Source organism: Cherax quadricarinatus, chromosome 51 (assembly GCF_038502225.1).
Source record: "Cherax quadricarinatus isolate ZL_2023a chromosome 51, ASM3850222v1, whole genome shotgun sequence".
Lineage (NCBI taxonomy): Eukaryota > Metazoa > Arthropoda > Malacostraca > Decapoda > Parastacidae > Cherax > Cherax quadricarinatus.
The window spans coordinates 7,888,266-7,911,129 of NC_091342.1; the positions used below are offsets into that span (position 1 = coordinate 7,888,266).

At 43.8% G+C, this 22,864-nt stretch overlaps 1 protein-coding gene across 7 annotated transcripts in view; it reads left to right on the plus strand.

Moving 5' to 3' along the window:
• The window catches only part of LOC128694706 (retinol-binding protein pinta), an 82,704-nt gene extending 61,164 nt beyond the window's left edge, over nt 1-21,540 (plus strand). For 5 of the 7 annotated variants that reach the window (XM_070095785.1, XM_070095786.1, XM_070095784.1 and 2 more), the window contains exons 5-7: nt 11,159-11,269; nt 20,577-20,682; nt 21,242-21,540. In XM_070095785.1, coding sequence (XP_069951886.1) covers nt 11,159-11,269; nt 20,577-20,682; nt 21,242-21,393 — 369 coding nt within the window. In that variant the 3' untranslated portion in view covers nt 21,394-21,540. Of the gene's footprint in view, nt 1-1,218; nt 1,478-11,158; nt 11,270-20,576; nt 20,683-21,241 lie in introns of all 7 variants that reach the window. The other 2 variants (XM_070095781.1, XM_070095782.1) reach the window with 1 other exon arrangement.
• Nucleotides 21,541-22,864: the final 1,324 nt, after the last annotated feature.

The window sequence follows — 22,864 nt, forward strand, 5'->3', positions numbered from 1 at the left end:
ATTGAGCAACCTCCCTGATGAAGAAGATTGGGTACCACCAGAACTCTTCTATGTATACTGAGAAAATCATCGCCCCCAATTAGGGAGACATCTTATATAACTTTCTAATGTAAAAATTTTGCTATTTACTATGGCTGGACACCACCTATAAGAAGCCATTGTCACGAAATTATAAACTGGCCAGAAAATTATTGCCCCTTCATTGTCGCATAAATATCCGTTGAGCAATCGCAAAAAAAAAAAAAAAAAAAAAAAAAAAAAAAAAAAAAAAAAAGAGCAATTGCAACTTGTATAATTACTACCAATTCAGAGTCATGTACTTATATACCTATTATATCTATGTGACTCTGATGGGTTAGTATTATACCCCTTAAAGAATATCTTATCATTTCACATACACTTTTTAAATTACACCAAAGTGGTTGGGCCACTTACCTTTTATATCCTACCTCTCCCCCCCTCCCACCCTTTTCCAATATTTCCATCCTTACCCATCCTTCTTCCTTACCCATCTTACCAAAGCTCTGGTCATAAGACGAAGAAGAAGCAGTACACACACTTCAATCAGATAATAAGAAACACCATCAGGAAACCTCTCTGTCAAAAATTTTGCACAAACGGCATTGGAAAAGACTCACTAAAACCAGCGAATCCCTAAGCATAGCTAACTGACCACCACAAACTTGCACAAGAATTCGGGAAACATCTTGGCACAGATGTCATTCACACTATAAAGAAAGGCATGTACATCATCAGTGTTTAATGGTGCGGACTAGATTTCATCCTGCTCCTGGTTGCCTTATAACTTCCTCACTATCTTGTACGTGTTTATTATGTCTCCAGTGGTCCTTCTGTCTTCCAGTGTTGTCAGGTTTCGTACCTTTAGCCTCTCCTTAGAGCTCGCATTATATATATATATATATATATATATATATATATATATATATATATATATATATATATATATATATATCGTATATAGTGTGGTGAATAACTCTGTTAACATTCCTGAATAACACTCAGTTCATGATAGGTGCTGGGTTGTAAGCATTAGTGTTGAGCAATCAGAACTTCATCCTGTCTCTCATCAACTACTATAATCACTTAACCTTCCGCATCTTCAGTTGTGTGTTGTGAGGTATATATTACCATAGATAAAAAAAATACTACACATTCGTGAGGAATATGTAACTAACTGTTCATGAGTGTGGTGGTCAGCTTGGTCCTGCCATTGCCACGAGTGAATGAACATCAACGTACGATCGTGCTATGTCGACCTGGTCATCGTGATCCAGCTTCAACTTCCATCAATGACATGGCTCGGACCGTCTTCACCATATTTGACGTGCTGCTGGACGAGGACGAGACTGCTTGGGTGACGGGTTTGGAGGTACTGTTGGATACTGCTGAACTCAACTTCCAGCATGCAGCGCAGATGACACCGTCAGTCGTAAAGAAAGCTACCACCATCATGCAGGTGCACACACACACTTGTACATATATACACTGGTATACATTCACTCACTGGTGAAGTTACACACACTGATACAGTTATGGCCGGGTCGCTAGTTAGTTTAATATGTTTATTATGCACCCCCATACCCATCCTGTGGGCGGTAGTCAAAATATTACAGAGGTACATAATTGGTCCAGGGACTGGAGTCCAAAGTTTTGATAGCTGAGCAAGTTACAGATTAATGAACTCACAATACACTCTTCAGTCTCGACTGGAGGGTTAAAATATTAAATTCATTATAAAGGATCGAACCTCCGACATCTCACACACATTTATAAAATTAAAATATTAAAAACAGAAGGTTCCTTGATGAGGAAGCCTTTTGTTATTGAAACTTTTAAAAACTATGTAATGGAAAAATTATTGGAGATAGAACATCACAAGAATAGCTACAGTTAGGTAAATAAAATAGGTAATTTTATTCGTACATGCTGGTACAAGCTTACACACACTGGTACAAGTACATGATGGTATACAACCACACACACTGGTACAAGTACATGATGGTATACAACCACACACACTGGTACAGGTACATGATGGTATACAACCACACACACTGGTACAAGTACATGATGGTATACAACCACACACACTGGTACAAGTACATGATGGTATACAACCACACACACTGGTACAAGTACATGATGGTATACAACCACACACACTGGTACAAGTACATGATGGTATACAACCACACACACTGGTACAAGTACATGATGGTATACAACCACACACACTGGTACAAGTACATGATGGTATACAACCACACACACTGGTACAAGTACATGATGGTATACAACCACACACACTGGTACAAGTACATGATGGTATACAACCACACACACTGGTACAAGTACATGATGGTATACAACCACACACACTGGTACAAGTACATGATGGTATACAACCACACACACTGGTACAAGTACATGATGGTATACAACCACACACACTGGTACAAGTACATGATGGTATACAACCACACACACTGGTACAAGTACATGATGGTATACAACCACACACACTGGTACAGGTACATGATGGTATACAACAACACACACTGGTACAAGTACATGATGGTATACAACCACACACACTGGTACAGGTACATGATGGTATACAACCACACACTGGTACAAGTACATGATGGTATACAACCACACACACTGGTACAGGTACATGATGGTATACAACCACACACACTGGTACAAGTACATGATGGTATACAACCACACACACTGGTACAGGTACATGATGGTATACAACCACACACACTGGTACAAGTACATGATGGTATACAACCACACACACTGGTACAAGTACATGATGGTATACAACCACACACACTGGTACAGGTACATGATGGTATACAACCACACACACTGGTACAAGTACATGATGGTATACAACCACACACACTGGTACAGGTACATGATGGTATACAACCACACACACTGGTACAAGTACATGATGGTATACAACCACACACACTGGTACAAGTACATGATGGTATACAACCACACACACTGGTACAAGTACATGATGGTATACAACCACACACACTGGTACAAGTACATGATGGTATACAACCACACACACTGGTACAAGTACATGATGGTATACAACCACACACACTGGTACAAATACATTCAAATTCAAATTCAAATTCAAAGTTTATTCTCTATAAGGATTACAATGCTGAGTTTACAGAAATTTGGTTATTGTGTGGTTTACATGTAGTAAAATTGTGATTACAGAGTGTACCACTAGAACGATTAGCATGGCTAGGCATTTCGGGCATACTTAGTTTTATTCTTAATTGTAAAATATTACAAATTATGAGGTAAGTTGGTATTATGGCTAAGTGACTAAATACTAGTTTGTGAGTTTAGCAATGTGAATGCTTTTGTTTTGGCACAGAACATAGTTTCAGTATTGGAGTATCACAGGATTCATTATTTTAAGATTGAGATTAATATTTCTGTTTATGGTCAAATGAGTGAGTGTAAGTGTGAACCACCAGGTGGTATTCGTGTAGTTAGTTGACGGGGTGTATCAGGGAGATAAGATGTTTTCTAATGGTAGTGTTGAAGGTGATGAATGTGTCTGCAGTTCTAGAGTTCTCAGGTAGGGTATTCCAGATTTTAGGGCCTTTGACATACATTGAATTTTTGTAAAGGTTTAGTCGGACACGGGGAATGTCGTAGAGATGTTTGTGTCTGGTGTTATGCCTGTGGGTTCTGTCACAACTATCAAGAAAGCGTTTTAGGTCAAGGTTGATATTAGAGTTTAAGGCCCTGTAGATGTAGATTGCACAGTAGTAAGTGTGGATGTACTGAACTGGGAGTAAGTTTAGGTCTATGAAGAGTGGGGGGGGGGTGTTGCCAGGGATGGGATTTAGTGATTATTCTTGCTGCATCTTTCTGTTGGGTTATTATTGGCTTTAGGTGTGTTGCTGCAGTTGATCCCCAAGCACAAATAGCATAGGTGAGGTATGGATAAATAAGTGAGTGGTATAGTGTGAGAAGGGCATTTTGCGGCACGAAGTATCGTATCTTGGAGAGGATCCCAACCGTTTTGGATACTTTTTTGGTTATATGCTGGATATGGGTGCTGAAATTCAGGTTGTTGTCAAGGTATAAGCCTAGGAATTTTCCCCCATTATTTCTGGTAATTAGAGTGTTGTCAATCTTAATGTTAATTTGTGCATCTCATGCTCTGCTACTAAACATAATACATAATACATGATGGTATACAACCACACACACTGGTACAAGTACATGATGGTACACAACCACACACACTGGTACAAGTACATGATGGTATACAACCACACACACTGGTACAAGTTCATGATGGTATACAACCACACACACTGGTACAAGTACATGATGGTACACAACCACACACACTGGTACAAGTACATGATGGCACACAACCACACACACACTGGTACAAGTTCATGATGGTACACAACCACACACACTGGTACAAGTACATGATGGTACACAACCACACACACTGGTACAAGTACATGATGGTATGCAACCACACACACTGGTACAAGTACATAATGGTACATAACCACACACACTGGTACAAGCACATGATGGTATACAACCACACACGCTGGTACAAGTACATGATGGTACACAACCACACACGCTGGTACAAGTACATGATGGTACACAACCACACACGCTGGTACAAGTACATGATGGTACACAACCACACACGCTGGTACAAGTACATGATGGTACACAACCACACACGCTGGTACAAGTACATGATGGTACACAACCACACACGCTGGTACAAGTACATGATGGTACAAGCTCACACACACTGGTACAAGTACATGATGGTACACAACCACACACACTGGTACAAGCACATGATGGTACATAACCACACACACTGGTACAAGTACATGATGGTACACAACCACACACGCTGGTACAAGTACATGATGGTACACAACCACACACGCTGGTACAAGTACATGATGGTACAAGCTCACACACACTGGTACAAGTACATGATGGTACACAACCACACACACTGGTACAAGCACATGATGGTACATAACCACACACACTGGTACAAGTACATGATGGTACACAGTCACAAACACTGATACAAGTACATGATGGTACACAACCACACACACTGGTACAAGTACTTGATGGTACACAACCACAAACACTGGTACAAGTTCATGATGGTACACAACCACACACACTGGTACAAGTACTTCATGATACACAACCACAAACACTGGTACAAGTACATGATGGTACACAACCACACACACTGGTACAAGCACATGATGGTACATAACCACACACACTGGTACAAGTACATGATGGTACAAGCTCACACACACTGGGACTAATATATGATGGTACACAACCACACACACTAGTACAAGTACATGATGGTACACAACCACACACGCTGGTACAAGTACATGATGGTACAAGCTCACACACACTGGTACATAATGGTACACAACCATACACGCTGGCACAAGTACATGATGGTACACAACCACACACTGGTACAAGTACATGATGGTACACAACCACACACACTGGTACAAGTACATGATGATACACAACCACACACTTGTACAAGTACATGATGGTACTTAACCACACACACTGGTACAAGTACATGATGGTACACAACCACATACACTGGTACAAGCACATGATGGTACTTAACCACACACACTGGTACAAGTACATGATGGTACACAACCACACACTTGTACAAGAACATGATGGTACTTAACCACACACACTGGTACAAGTACATGATGATACACAACCACACACTTGTACAAGTACATGATGGTACTTAACCACACACACTGGTACAAGTACATGATGGTATACAACCACACACACTGGTACAAGTACATGATGATACACAACCACACACTTGTACAAGTACATGATGGTACTTAACCACACACACTGGTACAAGTACATGATGATACACAACCACACACACTGGTACAAGTACATGATGGTATACAACCACACACACTGGTACAAGTACATGATGGTATACAACCACACACACTGGTACAAGTACATGATGGCATACAACCACACACACTGGTACAAGTACTTGATGGTATACAACCACACACACTGGTACAAGTACTTGATGGTATACAACCACACACACTGGTACAAGTACTTGATGGTATACAACCACACACACTGGTACAAGTACATGATGGTATACAACCACACACACTTGTACAAGTACATGATGGTATACAACCACACACACTGGTACAAGTACTTGATGGTATACAACCACACACACTGGTACAAGTACTTGATGGTATACAACCACACACACTGGTACAAGTACTTGATGGTATACAACCACACACACTGGTACAAGTACATGATGGTATACAACCACACACACTGGTACAAGTACATGATGGTATACAACCACACACACTGGTACAAGTACATGATGGTATACAACCACACACGCTGGTACAAGTAGATGATGGTACAAGCTCACACACACTGGTACAAGTACATGATGGTATACAACCACACACACTGGTACAAGTACATGATGGTATACAACCACACACACTGGTACAAGTACATGATGGTACACAACCACACACACTGGTACAAGTACATGATGGTACACAGTCACAAACACTGATACAAGTACATGATGGTACACAACCACACACACGGGTACAAGTTCATGATGGTACACAACCACACACACTGGTACAAGTACATGATGGTACACAACCACACACACTGGTACAAGTACATGATGGTACACAACCACACACACTGGTACAAGTACATGATGGTACACAACCACACACACTGGTACAAGTACATGATGGTACACAGTCACAAACACTGGTACAAGCACATGATGGTACATAGCCACACACACTGGTACAAGTACATGATGGTACAAGCTCACACACACTGGTACTAATATATGATGGTACACAACCACACACACTGGTACAAGTACATGATGGTACACAACCGCACACGCTGGTACAAGTACATGATGGTACAAGCTCACACACACTGGTACATGATGGTACACAACCATACACGCTGGCACAAGTACATGATGGTACACAACCACACACTGGTACAAGTACATGATGGTACACAACCATACACGCTGGCACAAGTACATGATGGTACACAACCACACACACTGGTACAAGTGCATGATGATACACAACCACACACACTGGTACAAGTGCATGATGATACACAACCACACACACTGGTACAAGTACATGATGGTATACAACCACACAGACTGGTACAAGTACATGATGGTATACAACCACACACACTGGTACAAGTACATGATGGTATACAACCACACACACTGGTACAAGTACTTGATGGTATACAACCACACAGACTGGTACAAGTACATGATGGTATACAACCACACACACTGGTACAAGTACATGATGGTATACAACCACACAGACTGGTACAAGTACATGATGGTATACAACCACACACACTGGTACAAGTACTTGATGGTATACAACCACACACACTGGTACAAGTACATGATGGTATACAACCACACACACTGGTACAAGTACATGATGGTATACAACCACACACGCTGGTACAAGTAGATGATGGTACAAGCTCACACACACTGGTACAAGTACATGATGGTACACAACCATGCACACACTGGTACAAGTACATGATGGTACACAACCATGCACACACTGGTACAAGTACTTGATGGTACACAACCACACACTGGTACAAGTACATGATGGTACACAACCAAACACACTGGTACAAGTTCATGATGGTACACAACCACACACACTAGTACAAGTACATGATGGTACACAGTCACAAACACTGATACAAGTACATGATGGTACACAACCACACACACTGGTACAAGTACATGATGGTACACAACCACACACACTGGTACAAGTACATGATGGTACACAGTCACAAACACTGGTACAAGCACATGATGGTACATAACCACACACACTGGTACAAGTACATGATGGTACACAACCGCACACGCTGGTACAAGTACATGATGGTACAAGCTCACACACACTGGTACAAGTACATGATGGTACACAACCGCACACGCTGGCACAAGTACATGATGGTACACAACCACACACTGGTACAAGTACATGATGGTACACAACCACACACACTGGTACAAGTACATGATGGTATACAACCACACACACTGGTACAAGTACATGATGGTATACAACCACACACACTGGTACAAGTACATGATGGTATACAACCACACACTGGTACAAGTACATGATGGTATACAACCACACACACTGGTACAAGTACATGATGGTATACAACCACACACACTGGTACAAGTACATGATGGTATACAACCACACACACTGGTACAAGTACATGATGGTATACAACCACACACTGGTACAAGTACATGATGGTATACAACCACACACACTGGTACAAGTACATGATGGTATACAACCACACACTGGTACAAGTACATGATGGTATACAACCACACACACTGGTACAAGTACATGATGGTATACAACCACACACTGGTACAAGTACTTGATGGTATACAACCACACACACTATTACAAGTACATGATGGTATACAACCATACACACTGGTACAAGTACATGATTCAAATTTCAAAGTTTATTCTCTATAAGGATTACAATGCTGAGTTTACAGAATTTGGTTGTTGTGTGGTTTACATGTAGTAAAATAATGATTACAGAGTGTACCACTAGAACACCTAGCATGGCTAGGCATTTCGGGCAGACTTAGTTTAATTCTTAATTTTAAAATATTACAAATTATGAGGTAAGTTGGTATTATGGCTAAGTGACTAAGTACTAGTTTGTGAGTTTAGCAATGTGAATGCTTTTGTTTTGGCACAGTACATAGTTTCAGTATTGGAGTATCACAGGATTCAATATTTAAGATTGAGAGAAATATTTCTGTTTATGGTCAAATGGGTGAGTGAGTGTAAGTGTGAACCACCAGGTGGTGTTCGTGTAGTTAGTTGACGGGGTGTATCAGGGAGATAAGATGTTTTCTAATGGTAGTTTTGAAGGTGATGAATGTGTCTGCAGTTCTAGAGTTCTCAGGTAGGGTATTCCAGATTTTAGGGCCTTTGACATACATTGAATTTTTGTAAAGGTTTAGTCGGACACGGGGAATGTCGTAGAGATGTTTGTATCTGGTGTTATGCCTGTGGGTTCTGTCACAACTATCAAGAAAGCGTTTTAGGTCAAGGTTGATATTGGAGTTTAAGGTCCTGTAGATATAGATTGCACAGTAGTAAGTGTGGATGTACTGAACAGGGAGTAAGTTTAGATCTATGAAGAGTGGTGGGGGGGTGTTGCCAGGGATGGGATTTAGTGATTATTCTTGCTGCAGCTTTTTGTTGGGTTATTATTGGCTTTAGGTGTGTTGCTGCAGTTGATCCCCAAGCACAAATAGCATAGGTGAGGTATGGATAAATAAGTGAGTGGTATAGTGTGAGAAGGACATTTTGCGGCATGTAGTATGATGATACACAACCACACACACTGGTACAAGTGTATGCTGGTACCGGTCTACACACTGGTAAAAGATATGCTGGTAGAAATCTACACAATGGAACAAGTACATGTACACACTTTTTTCTCAATGTAAGCAAACAGATCAACTTAATGTTTAGCCTGCCCTAGGTACTGAGTCACTCAGAAATACACAAACAAATGCTATTTTCAAAATGTACATGACTGCTACATAGATGAAATTTGCTTCACTGAAAGTGAAAAAGCCTCTGGTTATGCAGAGCATTTCTAGCATTCTTTAACCAGGACTTAAAACTATTTGACATTACAGTCTATAGTCGCATAGTTAAAGTTAGATTATTTGAATGCTAAGAGTAATACTATATAATTACATTAAGATAAGAGTATTAAAATAATAATATTGTCAAAACTATATATATATATATATATATATATATATATATATATATATATATATATATATATATATATATATATATATATATATATATATATATATATATATATATAATAATTTAAAATCGGCATCTTTATTTTACAATGACAAAGGCATGTCCCATTTCGAATTATTGGTTCTGATTAGCATTCTATACCAGTTCAAAAGTCAGCCAGAAAGTGGCAGGGTAATGCCACTCTTATTTGGCTAATCTAGTATAATGCCATTCTGTCTGGCTAATCTAGTAAACCCGGAGTCTATCCTGGCCGAATTGTCTTTGCTTCCTTGCCAGAGCTTCTAATTTCTAACCCATGGCGTTTCAGATACGTATGATGGTTAATGGTTTCTTTGCTTCACCTGCAAAGCTCGATTTTATAGAGAATAACTATGGTTTTACATACAGAAAAGGGATGAAGAATTTCGAGGGTCCACTGTATTTGTAACTTTTTATCTGTCAGAATGCGACCCACACCAAGGTACCGTATTATTTACTGCTATGTGAACCACCATGGGTAGCAAGTATCAGGACACCTGCTCATTAGACTTTATTTTAAGTCACAGTGGCGACGGTTCATTTATTTTTTAGCAACATTTTGAATCTGAACGAATATTGAAGCATTAAATGTATTATGAAATTAAGTTCTGGAATAAAGATCCCTCTAATCCTATTATTATTATTATTATTATTATTATTATTATTATTATTATTATTATTATTAACGACAAGTAAGGTACATGTGGGTGAGACAATTAAAAAAGATTAAAGATTTTATTTCTTTGCAAAGTTACAATTTGTAATTACAATTTTGATTTGTTAAGCACAAAGAAAGCCATTATCTTACTGGGGTATTTCTGGCATGGTAAAACCTGGTTATTTTTCTGAGGCAACATAGCTGTGTCTTTACACAATAATTATGATAGTTGTATCTTCAATAATTATTAATCATGTGCATACTGTTCATCCAAAAACCAATTCCACATAAAATATTGATGAGATATTTCTGAAATACTGTAAATCTTGGTAATAAATGAAAAAAAAATTGGGCCATTTTATCATGGAGGATTATTTTTTTTTTACAGGAAGGTTATCCTATGAGGCCTAAAGGACTTCACTACATTAACACCCCGGCAGCCTTCGACACGGTCTTTAATATCTTCAAGTCATTTATGAAAGAAAAAATGAGGAAGAGAGTAAGTTAACTTGTGTATTGCAGTTAGTGTAGCGAGGGCAGCAGCAGCAGCACTGTAGACGGTGTACCAAGTGCAGCAGCAGCAGCACTGTAGACGGTGTACCAAGTGCAGCAGCAGCAGCACTGTAGACGGTGTACCAAGTGCAGCAGCAGCAGCAGCACTGTAGACGGTGTACCAAGTGCAGCAGCAGCACTGTAGACGGTGTGCCAAGTGCAGCAGCAGCAGCAGCAGCACTGTAGACGGTGTACCAAGTGCAGCAGCAGCAGCAGCACTGTAGACGGTGTACCAAGTGCAGCAGCAGCAGCAGCACTGTAGACGGTGTACCAAGTGCAGCAGCAGCAGCAGCACTGTAGACGGTGTACCAAGTGCAGCAGCAGCAGCAGCAGCAGCAGCACTGTAGACGGTGTACCAAGTGCAGCAGCAGCACTGTAGACGGTGTACCAAGTGCAGCAGCAGCAGCAGCAGCACTGTAGACGGTGTACCAAGTGCAGCAGCAGCAGCAGCAGCAGCAGCAGCAGCAGCAGCACTGTAGACGGTGTACCAAGTGCAGCAGCAGTAGCAGCACTGTAGACGGTGTACCAAGTGCAGCAGCAGTAGCAGCACTGTAGACGGTGTACCAAGTGCAGCAGCAGCAGCAGCAGCACTGTAGACGGTGTACCAAGTGCAGCAGCAGCAGCACTGTAGACGGTGTACCAAGTGCAGCAGCAGCAGCACTGTAGACGGTGTACCAAGTGCAGCAGCAGCAGCACTGTAGACGGTGTACCAAGTGCAGCAGCAGCAGCAGCAGCAGCACTGCAGACAGTGTACCGAGTGCAGCAGCAGTAGCAGCACTGTAGACGGTGTACCAAGTGCAGCAGCAGCAGCACTGTAGACGGTGTACCAAGTGCAGCAGCAGCAGCACTGTAGACGGTGTACCAAGTGCAGCAGCAGCAGCACTGCAGACAGTGTACCGAGTGCAGCAGCAGCAGCACTGTAGACGGTGTACCAAGTGCAGCAGCAGCAGCACTGTAGACGGTGTACCAAGTGCAGCAGCAGCAGCACTGTAGACGGTGTACCAAGTGCAGCAGCAGCAGCACTGTAGACGGTGTACCGAGTGCAGCAGCAGCAGCACTGCAGACAGTGTACCGAGTGCAGCAGCAGCAGCACTGTAGACGGTGTACCAAGTGCAGCAGCAGCAGCACTGTAGACGGTGTACCAAGTGCAGCAGCAGCAGCAGCACTGTAGACGGTGTACCAAGTGCAGCAGCAGCAGCAGCACTGTAGACGGTGTACCAAGTGCAGCAGCAGCAGCAGCAGCAGCACTGTAGACGGTGTACCAAGTGCAGCAGCAGTAGCAGCACTGTAGACGGTGTACCAAGTGCAGCAGCAGCAGCAGCACTGTAGACGGTGTACCAAGTGCAGCAGCAGCACTGTAGACAGTGTACCGAGTGCAGCAGCAGCACTGTAGACGGTGTACCAAATGCAGCAGCAGCAGCACTGTAGACGGTGTACCAAATGCAGCATCAGCACTGCAGACGGTGTACCGAGTGCAGCAGCAGCAGCACTGCAGACAGTGTACCGAGTGCAGCAGCAGCAGCAGCACTGTAGACGGTGTACCAAGTGCAGCAGCAGCACTGAAGACGGTGTACCAAGTGCAGCAGCAGTAGCAGCACTGTAGACGGTGTACCAAGTGCAGCAGCAGTAGCAGCACTGTAGACGGTGTACCAAGTGCAGCAGCAGCAGCAGCACTGTAGACGGTGTACCAAGTGCAGCAGCAGCACTGTAGACAGTGTACCGAGTGCAGCAGCAGCACTGTAGACGGTGTACCAAATGCAGCATCAGCACTGCAGACGGTGTACCGAGTGCAGCAGCAGCAGCACTGCAGACAGTGTACCGAGTGCAGCAGCAGCACTGCAGTGTACCGAGTGCAGCAGCAGCACTGCAGACAGTGTACCGAGTGCAGCAGCAGCACTGCAGACAGTGTACCGAGTGCAGCAGCAGCACTGCAGACAGTGTACCGAGTGCAGCAGCAGCAGCACTGCAGACAGTGTACCGAGTGCAGCAGCAGCAGTACTACAGACAGTGTACCGAGCGCAGCAGCAGCACTGCAGTGTACCGAGTGCAGCAGCAGCACTGCAGACAGTGTACCGAGTGCAGCAGCAGCAGCACTGCAGACAGTGTACCGAGTGCAGCAGCAGTACTACAGACAGTGTACCGAGTGCAGCAGCAGCACTGCAGACAGTGTACCGAGTGAAGCAGCAGCACTACAGACAGTGTACCGAGTGCAGCAGCAGCACTGCAGACAGTGTACCGAGTGCAATAGCAGTACTACAGACAGTGTACCGAGTGCAGCAGCAGCACTGCAGACAGTGTACCGAGTGAAGCAGCAGCACTACAGACAGTGTACCGAGTGCAGCAGCAGCACTGCAGACAGTGTACCGAGTGCAATAGCAGTACTACAGACAGTGTACCGAGTGCAGCAGCAGCACTGCAGACAGTGTACCGAGTGCAGCAGCATCACTACAGACAGTGTACCGAGTGCAGCAGCAGCACTGCAGACAGTGTACCGAGTGCAGCAGCAGCACTGCAGACAGTGTACCGAGTGCAGCAGCAGCACTGCAGACAGTGTACCGAGTGCAGCAGCAGCACTGCAGACAGTGTACCGAGTGCAGCAGCAGCACTGCAGACAGTGTACCGAGTGCAGCAGCAGCACTGCAGACAGTGTACCGAGTGCAGCAGCAGCACTGCAGACAGTGTACCGAGTGCAGCAGCAGCACTGCAGACAGTGTACCGAGTGCAGCAGCAGCACTGCAGACAGTGTACCGAGTGCAGCAGCAGCACTGCAGACAGTGTACCGAGTGCAGCAGCAGCACTGCAGACAGTGTACCGAGTGCAGCAGCAGCACTGCAGACAGTGTACCGAGTGCAGCAGCATCACTACAGACAGTGTACCGAGTGCAGCAGCAGCACTGCAGACAGTGTACCGAGTGCAGCAGCAGCACTGCAGACAGTGTACCGAGTGCAGCAGCAGCACTGCAGACAGTGTACCGAGTGCAGCAGCAGCACTGCAGACAGTGTACCGAGTGCAATAGCAGTACTACAGACAGTGTACCGAGTGCAGCAGCAGCACTGCAGACAGTGTACCGAGTGCAGCAGCAGCACTGCAGACAGTGTACCGAGTGCAGCAGCAGCACTGCAGACAGTGTACCGAGTGCAGCAGCAGCACTGCAGACAGTGTACCGAGTGCAGCAGCAGCACTGCAGACAGTGTACCGAGTGCAGCAGCAGCACTGCAGACAGTGTACCGAGTGCAGCAGCAGCACTGCAGACAGTGTACCGAGTGCAGCAGCAGCACTGCAGACAGTGTACCGAGTGCAGCAGCAGCACTGCAGACAGTGTACCGAGTGCAGCAGCAGCACTGCAGACAGTGTACCGAGTGCAGCAGCAGCACTGCAGACAGTGTACCGAGTGCAGCAGCAGCACTGCAGACAGTGTACCGAGTGCAGCAGCAGCACTGCAGACAGTGTACCGAGTGCAGCAGCAGCACTGCAGACAGTGTACCGAGTGCAGCAGCAGCACTGCAGACAGTGTACCGAGTGCAGCAGCAGCACTGCAGACAGTGTACCGAGTGCAGCAGCAGCACTGCAGACAGTGTACCGAGTGCAGCAGCAGCACTGCAGACAGTGTACCGAGTGCAGCACTGCAGACACGAGTGCAGCACAGCACTGCAGACAGTACCGAGTGCAGCAGCAGCACTGCAGACAGTGTACCGAGTGCAGCAGCAGCACTGCAGACAGTGTACCGAGTGCAGCAGCAGCACTGCAGACAGTGTACCGAGTGCAGCAGCAGCACTGCAGACAGTGTACCGAGTGCAGCAGCAGCACTGCAGACAGTGTACCGAGTGCAGCAGCAGCACTGCAGACAGTGTACCGAGTGCAGCAGCAGCACTGCAGACAGTGTACCGAGTGCAGCAGCAGCACTGCAGACAGTGTACCGAGTGCAGCAGCAGCACTGCAGACAGTGTACCGAGTGCAGCAGCAGCACTGCAGACAGTGTACCGAGTGCAGCAGCAGCACTGCAGACACTGCAGACAGTGTACCGAGTGCAGCAGCAGCACTGCAGACAGTGTACCGAGTGCAGCAGCAGCACTGCAGACAGTGTACCGAGTGCAGCAGCAGCACTGCAGACAGTGTACCGAGTGCAGCAGCAGCACTGCAGACAGTGTACCGAGTGCAGCAGCAGCACTGCAGACAGTGTACCGAGTGCAGCAGCAGCACTGCAGACAGTGTACCGAGTGCAGCAGCAGCACTGCAGACAGTGTACCGAGTGCAGCAGCAGCACTGCAGACAGTGTACCGAGTGCAGCAGCAGCACTGCAGACAGTGTACCGAGTGCAGCAGCAGCACTGCAGACAGTGTACCGAGTGCAGCAGCAGCACTGCAGACAGTGTACCGAGTGCAGCAGCAGCACTGCAGACAGTGTACCGAGTGCAGCAGCAGCACTGCAGACAGTGTACCGAGTGCAGCAGCAGCACTGCAGACAGTGTACCGAGTGCAGCAGCAGCACTGCAGACAGTGTACCGAGTGCAGCAGCAGCACTGCAGACAGTGTACCGAGTGCAGCAGCAGCACTGCAGACAGTGTACCGAGTGCAGCAGCAGCACTGCAGACAGTACAGAAGGAAAGACACAAAGTGAAGATCACATTATTGTAACAGCTCATCGCTGTGTAAAGTTTGCCAAGTATATGGAAAATTAGTTTGATAAAACTCAACACGGAGCGTAACGTTGCTACAGTAAAAAGCTTACTCTCCACCTGGTGTTTTTTCTTTAACTTTTGAACTTAGATCAAAGGTTGATAATAAACAGGTGTTGCACATGTGTCTTATTCATCAATTTTTAAAATATTTCTTGAGACACTTAAAGAATAAAAAAGTGTCTTGAAATACTTTATATCTTGTGCCTCTTTTTGTTATTTATATCTTGCTTTTAATATATAGTAAACTGCGTAGCAACACTAATATAACTTTTTTACATTAATTTCCGAACTCTTTTATTAAAAAAAAAATTGGGAGTAATGCATTAATCGCCAGTGGATGAAATGAGTTATGTGACTTACTATATTTTCTGAGCTGTTGTAGACTGTTTCTGTTCTTCTAATTCAGTGTAGTGAAGGCAATAAATAATAATAAATAATAGACATTTAAACAAAGCTCCTCGTTTTCATTGAGGGAATGCTGCATCTCCTGCCAAGTCTTTTGCTTTCGTAGGGAGTGATTTTCGTGTGCATATTTGGAATTAGTCCCTCTAGGATTTTCCAAGTGTATATTATCATGTAGCTTTCTCGTCTGCGTTCCAGGGAGTACAAATCAGGGGACTTCAACCGTTCCCAGTATTTTAGGTGCTTTATGCGCAGGGAGACACTGGTCAGAGAAATAGCAAGCATCGAACTTAAGCTAAAAGAATCCTTTAGGAGTCAGGAATCGCGGGAAGAACTAAAAGCTATAAATGAAATCGAAAGAAACCCAAAGTATTTCTTCTCCTATGCCAAATCAAAATCGAGAACAACGCCCAGTATTGGGCCCCTACTTAAACAAGATGGGTCCTACACAGATGACAGCAAGGAAATGAGTGAGCTACTCAAGTCCCAATATGACTCAGTTTTTAGCAAGCCGCTAACCAGACTGAGAGTCGAAGATCAAAATGAATTTTTTATGAGAGAGCCACAAAATTTGATTAACACAAGCCTATCCGATGTTATCCTGACGCCAAATGACTTCGAACAGGCGATAAATGACATGCCCATGCACTCTGCCCCAGGGCCAGACTCATGGAACTCTGTGTTCATCAAGAACTGCAAGAAGCCCCTATCACGAGCCTTTTCCATCCTATGGAGAGGGAGCATGGACACGGGGGTCGTCCCTCAGTTACTAAAAACAACAGACATAGCCCCACTCCACAAAGGGGGCAGTAAAGCAACAGCAAAGAACTACAGACCAATAGCACTAACATCCCATATCATAAAAATCTTTGAAAGGGTCCTAAGAAGCAAGATCACCACCCATCTAGAAACCCATCAGTTACACAACCCAGGGCAACATGGGTTTAGAACAGGTCGCTCCTGTCTGTCTCAACTACTGGATCACTACGACAAGGTCCTAAATGCACTAGAAGACAAAAAGAATGCAGATGTAATATATACAGACTTTGCAAAAGCCTTCGACAAGTGTGACCATGGCGTAATAGCGCACAAAATGCGCGCTAAAGGAATAACAGGGAAAGTCGGTCGATGGATCTATAATTTCCTCACTAACAGAACACAGAGAGTAGTCGTCAACAGAGTAAAGTCCGAGGCAGCTACGGTGAAAAGCTCTGTTCCACAAGGCACAGTACTCGCTCCCATCTTGTTCCTCATCCTCATATCCGACATAGACAAGGATGTCAGCCACAGCACCGTGTCTTCCTTTGCAGATGACACCCGAATCTGCATGACAGTGTCTTCCATTGCAGACACTGCAAGGCTCCAGGCGGACATCAACCAAATCTTTCAGTGGGCTGCAGAAAACAATATGAAGTTCAACGATGAGAAATTTCAGTTACTCAGATATGGTAAACATGAGGAAATTAAATCTTCATCAGAGTACAAAACAAATTCTGGCCACAAAATAGAGCGAAACACCAACGTCAAAGACCTGGGAGTGATTATGTCGGAGGATCTCACCTTCAAGGACCATAACATTGTATCAATCGCATCTGCTAGAAAAATGACAGGATGGATAATGAGAACCTTCAAAACTAGGGAGGCCAAGCCCATGATGACACTCTTCAGGTCACTTGTTCTATCTAGGCTGGAATATTGCTGCACTCTAACAGTACCTTTCAAGGCAGGTGAAATTGCCGACCTAGAAAATGTACAGAGAACTTTCACGGCGCGCATAACGGAGATAAAACACCTCAATTACTGGGAGCGCTTGAGGTTTCTAAACCTGTATTCCCTGGAACGCAGGAGGGAGAGATACATGATTATATACACCTGGAAAATCCTAGAGGGACTAGTACCGAACTTGCACACGAAAATCACTCACTACGAAACCAAAAGACTTGGCAGACGATGCACCATCCCCCCAATGAAAAGCAGGGGTGTCACTAGCACGTTAAGAGACCATACAATAAGTGTCAGGGGCCCGAGACTGTTCAACTGCCTCCCAGCACACATAAGGGGGATTACCAACAGACCCCTGGCAGTCTTCAAGCTGGCACTGGACAAGCACCTAAAGTCAGTTCCTGATCAGCCGGGCTGTGGCTCGTACGTTGGTTTGCGTGCAGCCAGCAGCAACAGCCTGGTTGATCAGGCGCTGATCCACCAGGAGGCCTGGTCACAGACCGGGCCGCGGGGGCGTTGACCCCCGAAACTCTCTCCAGGTAAACTCCAGGTAAACATATGTTATGTGAAAGTTCTCTGTATATTCTCAAGGTTTGCAGTTTCACCTGCATTGAAAGGGGCCGTTGATGCAGAGCAATATTCTCGCCTAGAGAGAACAGGTGATGTGAAAAGAATCATCATGAGCTTCGCATCTCTAGTTTTGAAGGTTCTCATTATCTATCCTATCATTTTCCTAGCATATGTGGATAGGGGGGCAATGTGGCAGATGTTGCGAGTGTATGGTGTAGGAGGTATGTTACTGAAAGCAGTGAAGAGTTTTTACGAGGATAGTGAGGCTCAAGTTAGAGTATGTAGGAAAGAGGGAAATTTTTTCCCAGTAAAAGTAGGCCTTAGACAAGGATGTGTGATGTCACCGTGGTTGTTTAATATATTTATAGATGGGGTTGTAAGAGAAGTAAATGCGAGGGTCTTGGCAAGAGGCGTGGAGTTAAAAGATAAAGAATCACACACAAAGTGGGAATTGTCACAGCTGCTCTTTGCTGATGACACTGTGCTCTTGGGAGATTCTGAAGAGAAGTTGCAGAGATTGGTGGATGAATTTGGTAGGGTGTGCAAAAGAAGAAAATTAAAGGTGAATACAGGAAAGAGTAAGGTTATGAGGATAACAAAAAGATTAGGTGATGAAAGATTGAATATCAGATTGGAGGGAGAGAGTATGGAGGAGGTGAATGTATTCAGATATTTGGGAGTGGACGTGTCAGCGGATGGGTCTATGAAAGATGAGGTGAATCATAGAATTGATGAGGGGAAAAGAGTGAGTGGTGCACTTAGGAGTCTGTGGAGACAAAGAACTTTGTCCTTGGAGGCAAAGAGGGGAATGTATGAGAATATAGTTTTACCAACGCTCTTATATGGGTGTGAAGCATGGGTGATGAATGTTGCAGCGAGGAGAAGGCTGGAGGCAGTGGAGATGTCATGTCTGAGGGCAATGTGTGATGTGAATATAATGCAGAGAATTCGTAGTTTGGAAGTTAGGAGGAGGTGCGGGATTACCAAAACTGTTGTCCAGAGGGCAGAGGAAGGGTTGTTGAGGTGGTTCGGACATGTAGAGAGAATGGAGCGAAACAGAATGACTTCAAGAGTGTATCAGTCTGTAGTGGAAGGAAGGCGGGGTAGGGGTCGGCCTAGGAAAGGTTGGAGAGAGGGGGTAAAGGAGGTTTTGTGTGCGAGGGGCTTGGACTTCCAGCACGCATGCGTGAGCGTGTTTGATAGGAGTGAATGGAGACAAATGGTTTTTAATACTTGACGTGCTGTTGGAGTGTGAGCAAAGTAACATTTATGAAGGGGTTCAGGGAAACCGGCAGGCCGGACTTGAGTCCTGGAGATGGGAAGTACAGTGCCTGCACTCTGAAGGAGGGGTGTTAATGTTGCAGTTTAAAAACTGTAGTGTAAAGCACCCTTCTGGCAAGACAGTGATGGAGTGAATGATGGTGAAAGTTTTTCTTTTTCGGGCCACCCTGCCTTGGTGGGAATCGGCCAGTGTGATAATAATAATAAATACGTTGTTGTGATAGATTGGTATGTGATCTTAAATCATTACAAAAATATGCACTGACTTCATGTTGTCATAATACTTTTATTACCATAATTAGACACGTTACTTTGTGAGGACTATTATAAAATGTTCACCGGTCGATAGTACTGTTTGTTCGCTTGTGAGACTGAGGGGCTGAGCAGCATTAGTGATGAAGGATACTGATGGAAGGAATAAATTATGAAGAAGGGTTCATTTGTAACTTGTGTTCGGAGTTATGCAGTAACCTGACTGCTCAGAGACCTAGCCACGATTAGCGAACGGAGGATCAAGCCTCCACCATTCCTTGTGCTGAATGACCCACACAAGTTTAGCGCTTCATGAAATAATATAAAAAGACTTGTTGTATGACCACAGGTACACATCCACGGGACCGACATGGAGAGTCTATACAGGCATGTGCCTAAGTCGGTCCTGCCTGTTGAATACGGAGGCACCAACGGAACCATAGAGGAGATCACAAGTAAGTACGTCTACCGGTTTCAGTTTAATATCTTCATTATGCACTCCATACCGATCCTGCTACCGGTTCTTCCTCATCAGGAGGTCATCTCTCGGTGTAAGCAATTATCATTAAGCATTTTAGGTAGTTTGTATTTTCAATTTATTTAATTTTGGTTGTACAGAAGTTAGGTTACACTTGGAACATAATGCTAATGGAACAATAAGATAAATCTCACCAGTGCAACACAGTCAATACACTACCACAACATTATCATAACATCCACCACCACAACACCACGAACACATCACTACCAAGATATGAAGGGAGGGTGTTATGCTTACAAAATACCGATGTTTAAAGCACTAATATTTACTAGATGTGTAACGTACTAATGTTTTCAGAGAAGTTTAAAATACTGATGTTGACAACATAGATGCTTAATGTACTGATGTTTACAGTATATTTACTTAAAGTACCGATGTTGATAAGTAGATGTTTAAAGTACTGATGTTTTCTGAGTACATATTGAAAGTACTGATGTTTACAGAGCAGATGTTTATAGTAATGATATTTACAGAGTACTGGATTGAGAGGTTAGATGCCAGGCGAGACTGGCTCTTAGAGGACGAGAAATACGTTGTGGACGAGTCGAAGCGCCCAGGCAAAGCCAAGACCTCAGCTGAACTCTTCGGCTTAGAAGGATCCTTCAGGAAGCTCAACGTCGACTAGACATACAATGTTCCTCCATCACAGACCATTTTCAGAGGAACGAGGTCTTTTTTTGTGGGGACATTACGACCAGTGGATCCTAGGGACGATCAGGAGTAAATCGCCATCTAAAGTTTAGTCTGTTTTTTTTATTTAGCCTAGGATAAAACAGCAAAGTCTATAGGTGCAACTTATTTTGATAAATTAGACACATGTGCAGCTCTTGGGTATCTTTATTAAGGAAACGTTTCGCCACACAGTGGCTTCATCAGTCCATACACAGGAGAAACTTGAAGAACAGGAGGAAATGAGGTAATCAATTCCTCAACCTTGAGTCGATGTGGTCAGTCCATCAATCTTGAATAGATGGACTGACCACATCAACTCAAGGTTGAGGGACTGATTACCTCATTCTCCTCCTGTTCTTCAAGTTTCTCCTGTGTATGGACTGATGAAGCCACTGTGTGGCGAAACGTTTCCTTAATAAAGATACCCAAGAGTTGCACATGTGTCTAATTTATCAACGTGTCAATTCTGTGAACCATTCATCTACAACTTTCACGATTCTGCAAGATATCTGAGCGAAATACAGAAAACAATTCTCGTTCATGAAAATAAATGAGGCGAAGGTTGAGACAACAAATGCTACTGTACATATTATTTATATGGAAGTATATATATCAAGAACTTCCGTTGGCATGTTCTTAGGAGGTAGAAATAGACAACTGCATAATTATATTCTGAATTAACCTATAATGTTGTGATGATTGTAGCTATTAAAAATTGTGAAATATATTCCATGAGGTATAAATTAAAATAAAATGTCATTTAGATAAAGTTGAACAATGACATCAACCTATTTCATGTGTTTCATTTTCCATTTACATCTCAAAATTAAACGTTCGTAATTTCAAGCAGTTGTAGGTAAAAGTGATATGATTAGATTTTGTTTAAATAAAAAAGTTAGAAGTGATCAAGGTCCCAGGACCGAAACGTTTTCTAATAAATATGTTATAGTGTTTGCTTACGTGTCTTTCTAAACCAACTTGTCGGTATTTATTACCAAGGTTTATACCAAATAAAAAGTGCAGTATAGAAAATTTTCAAGATTGTCTTTAATAGTTATAGTGGCTATCTAATAAATACCACAAATGTGGGTTATTAAAATGCCACATATCTAGTTTTAGAGATATCACTACATAAAATCTGTAGTAATAATGAAGATTACATAAACCTGCAAGACTAGAGCAAGAAATAACTAGTTCTATTTTAACCTAAACCATCCATCAAAGGATGGGTTTCTTGTTATATTCCATCATACAGAATTTGACCCCCTGAAGGAGGGTTCCTTGATGCTGGTGAGGGGCTCCAGTTCCCCGAATTAAGCCTGAATACCTTCCACATTCCCCGCCCCCATCCACAGGCGCTGTATAATCCTACGGGTTTAGCGCTTCCCCTTTGATTATAATAATAATAGCACAATTTGACGTCA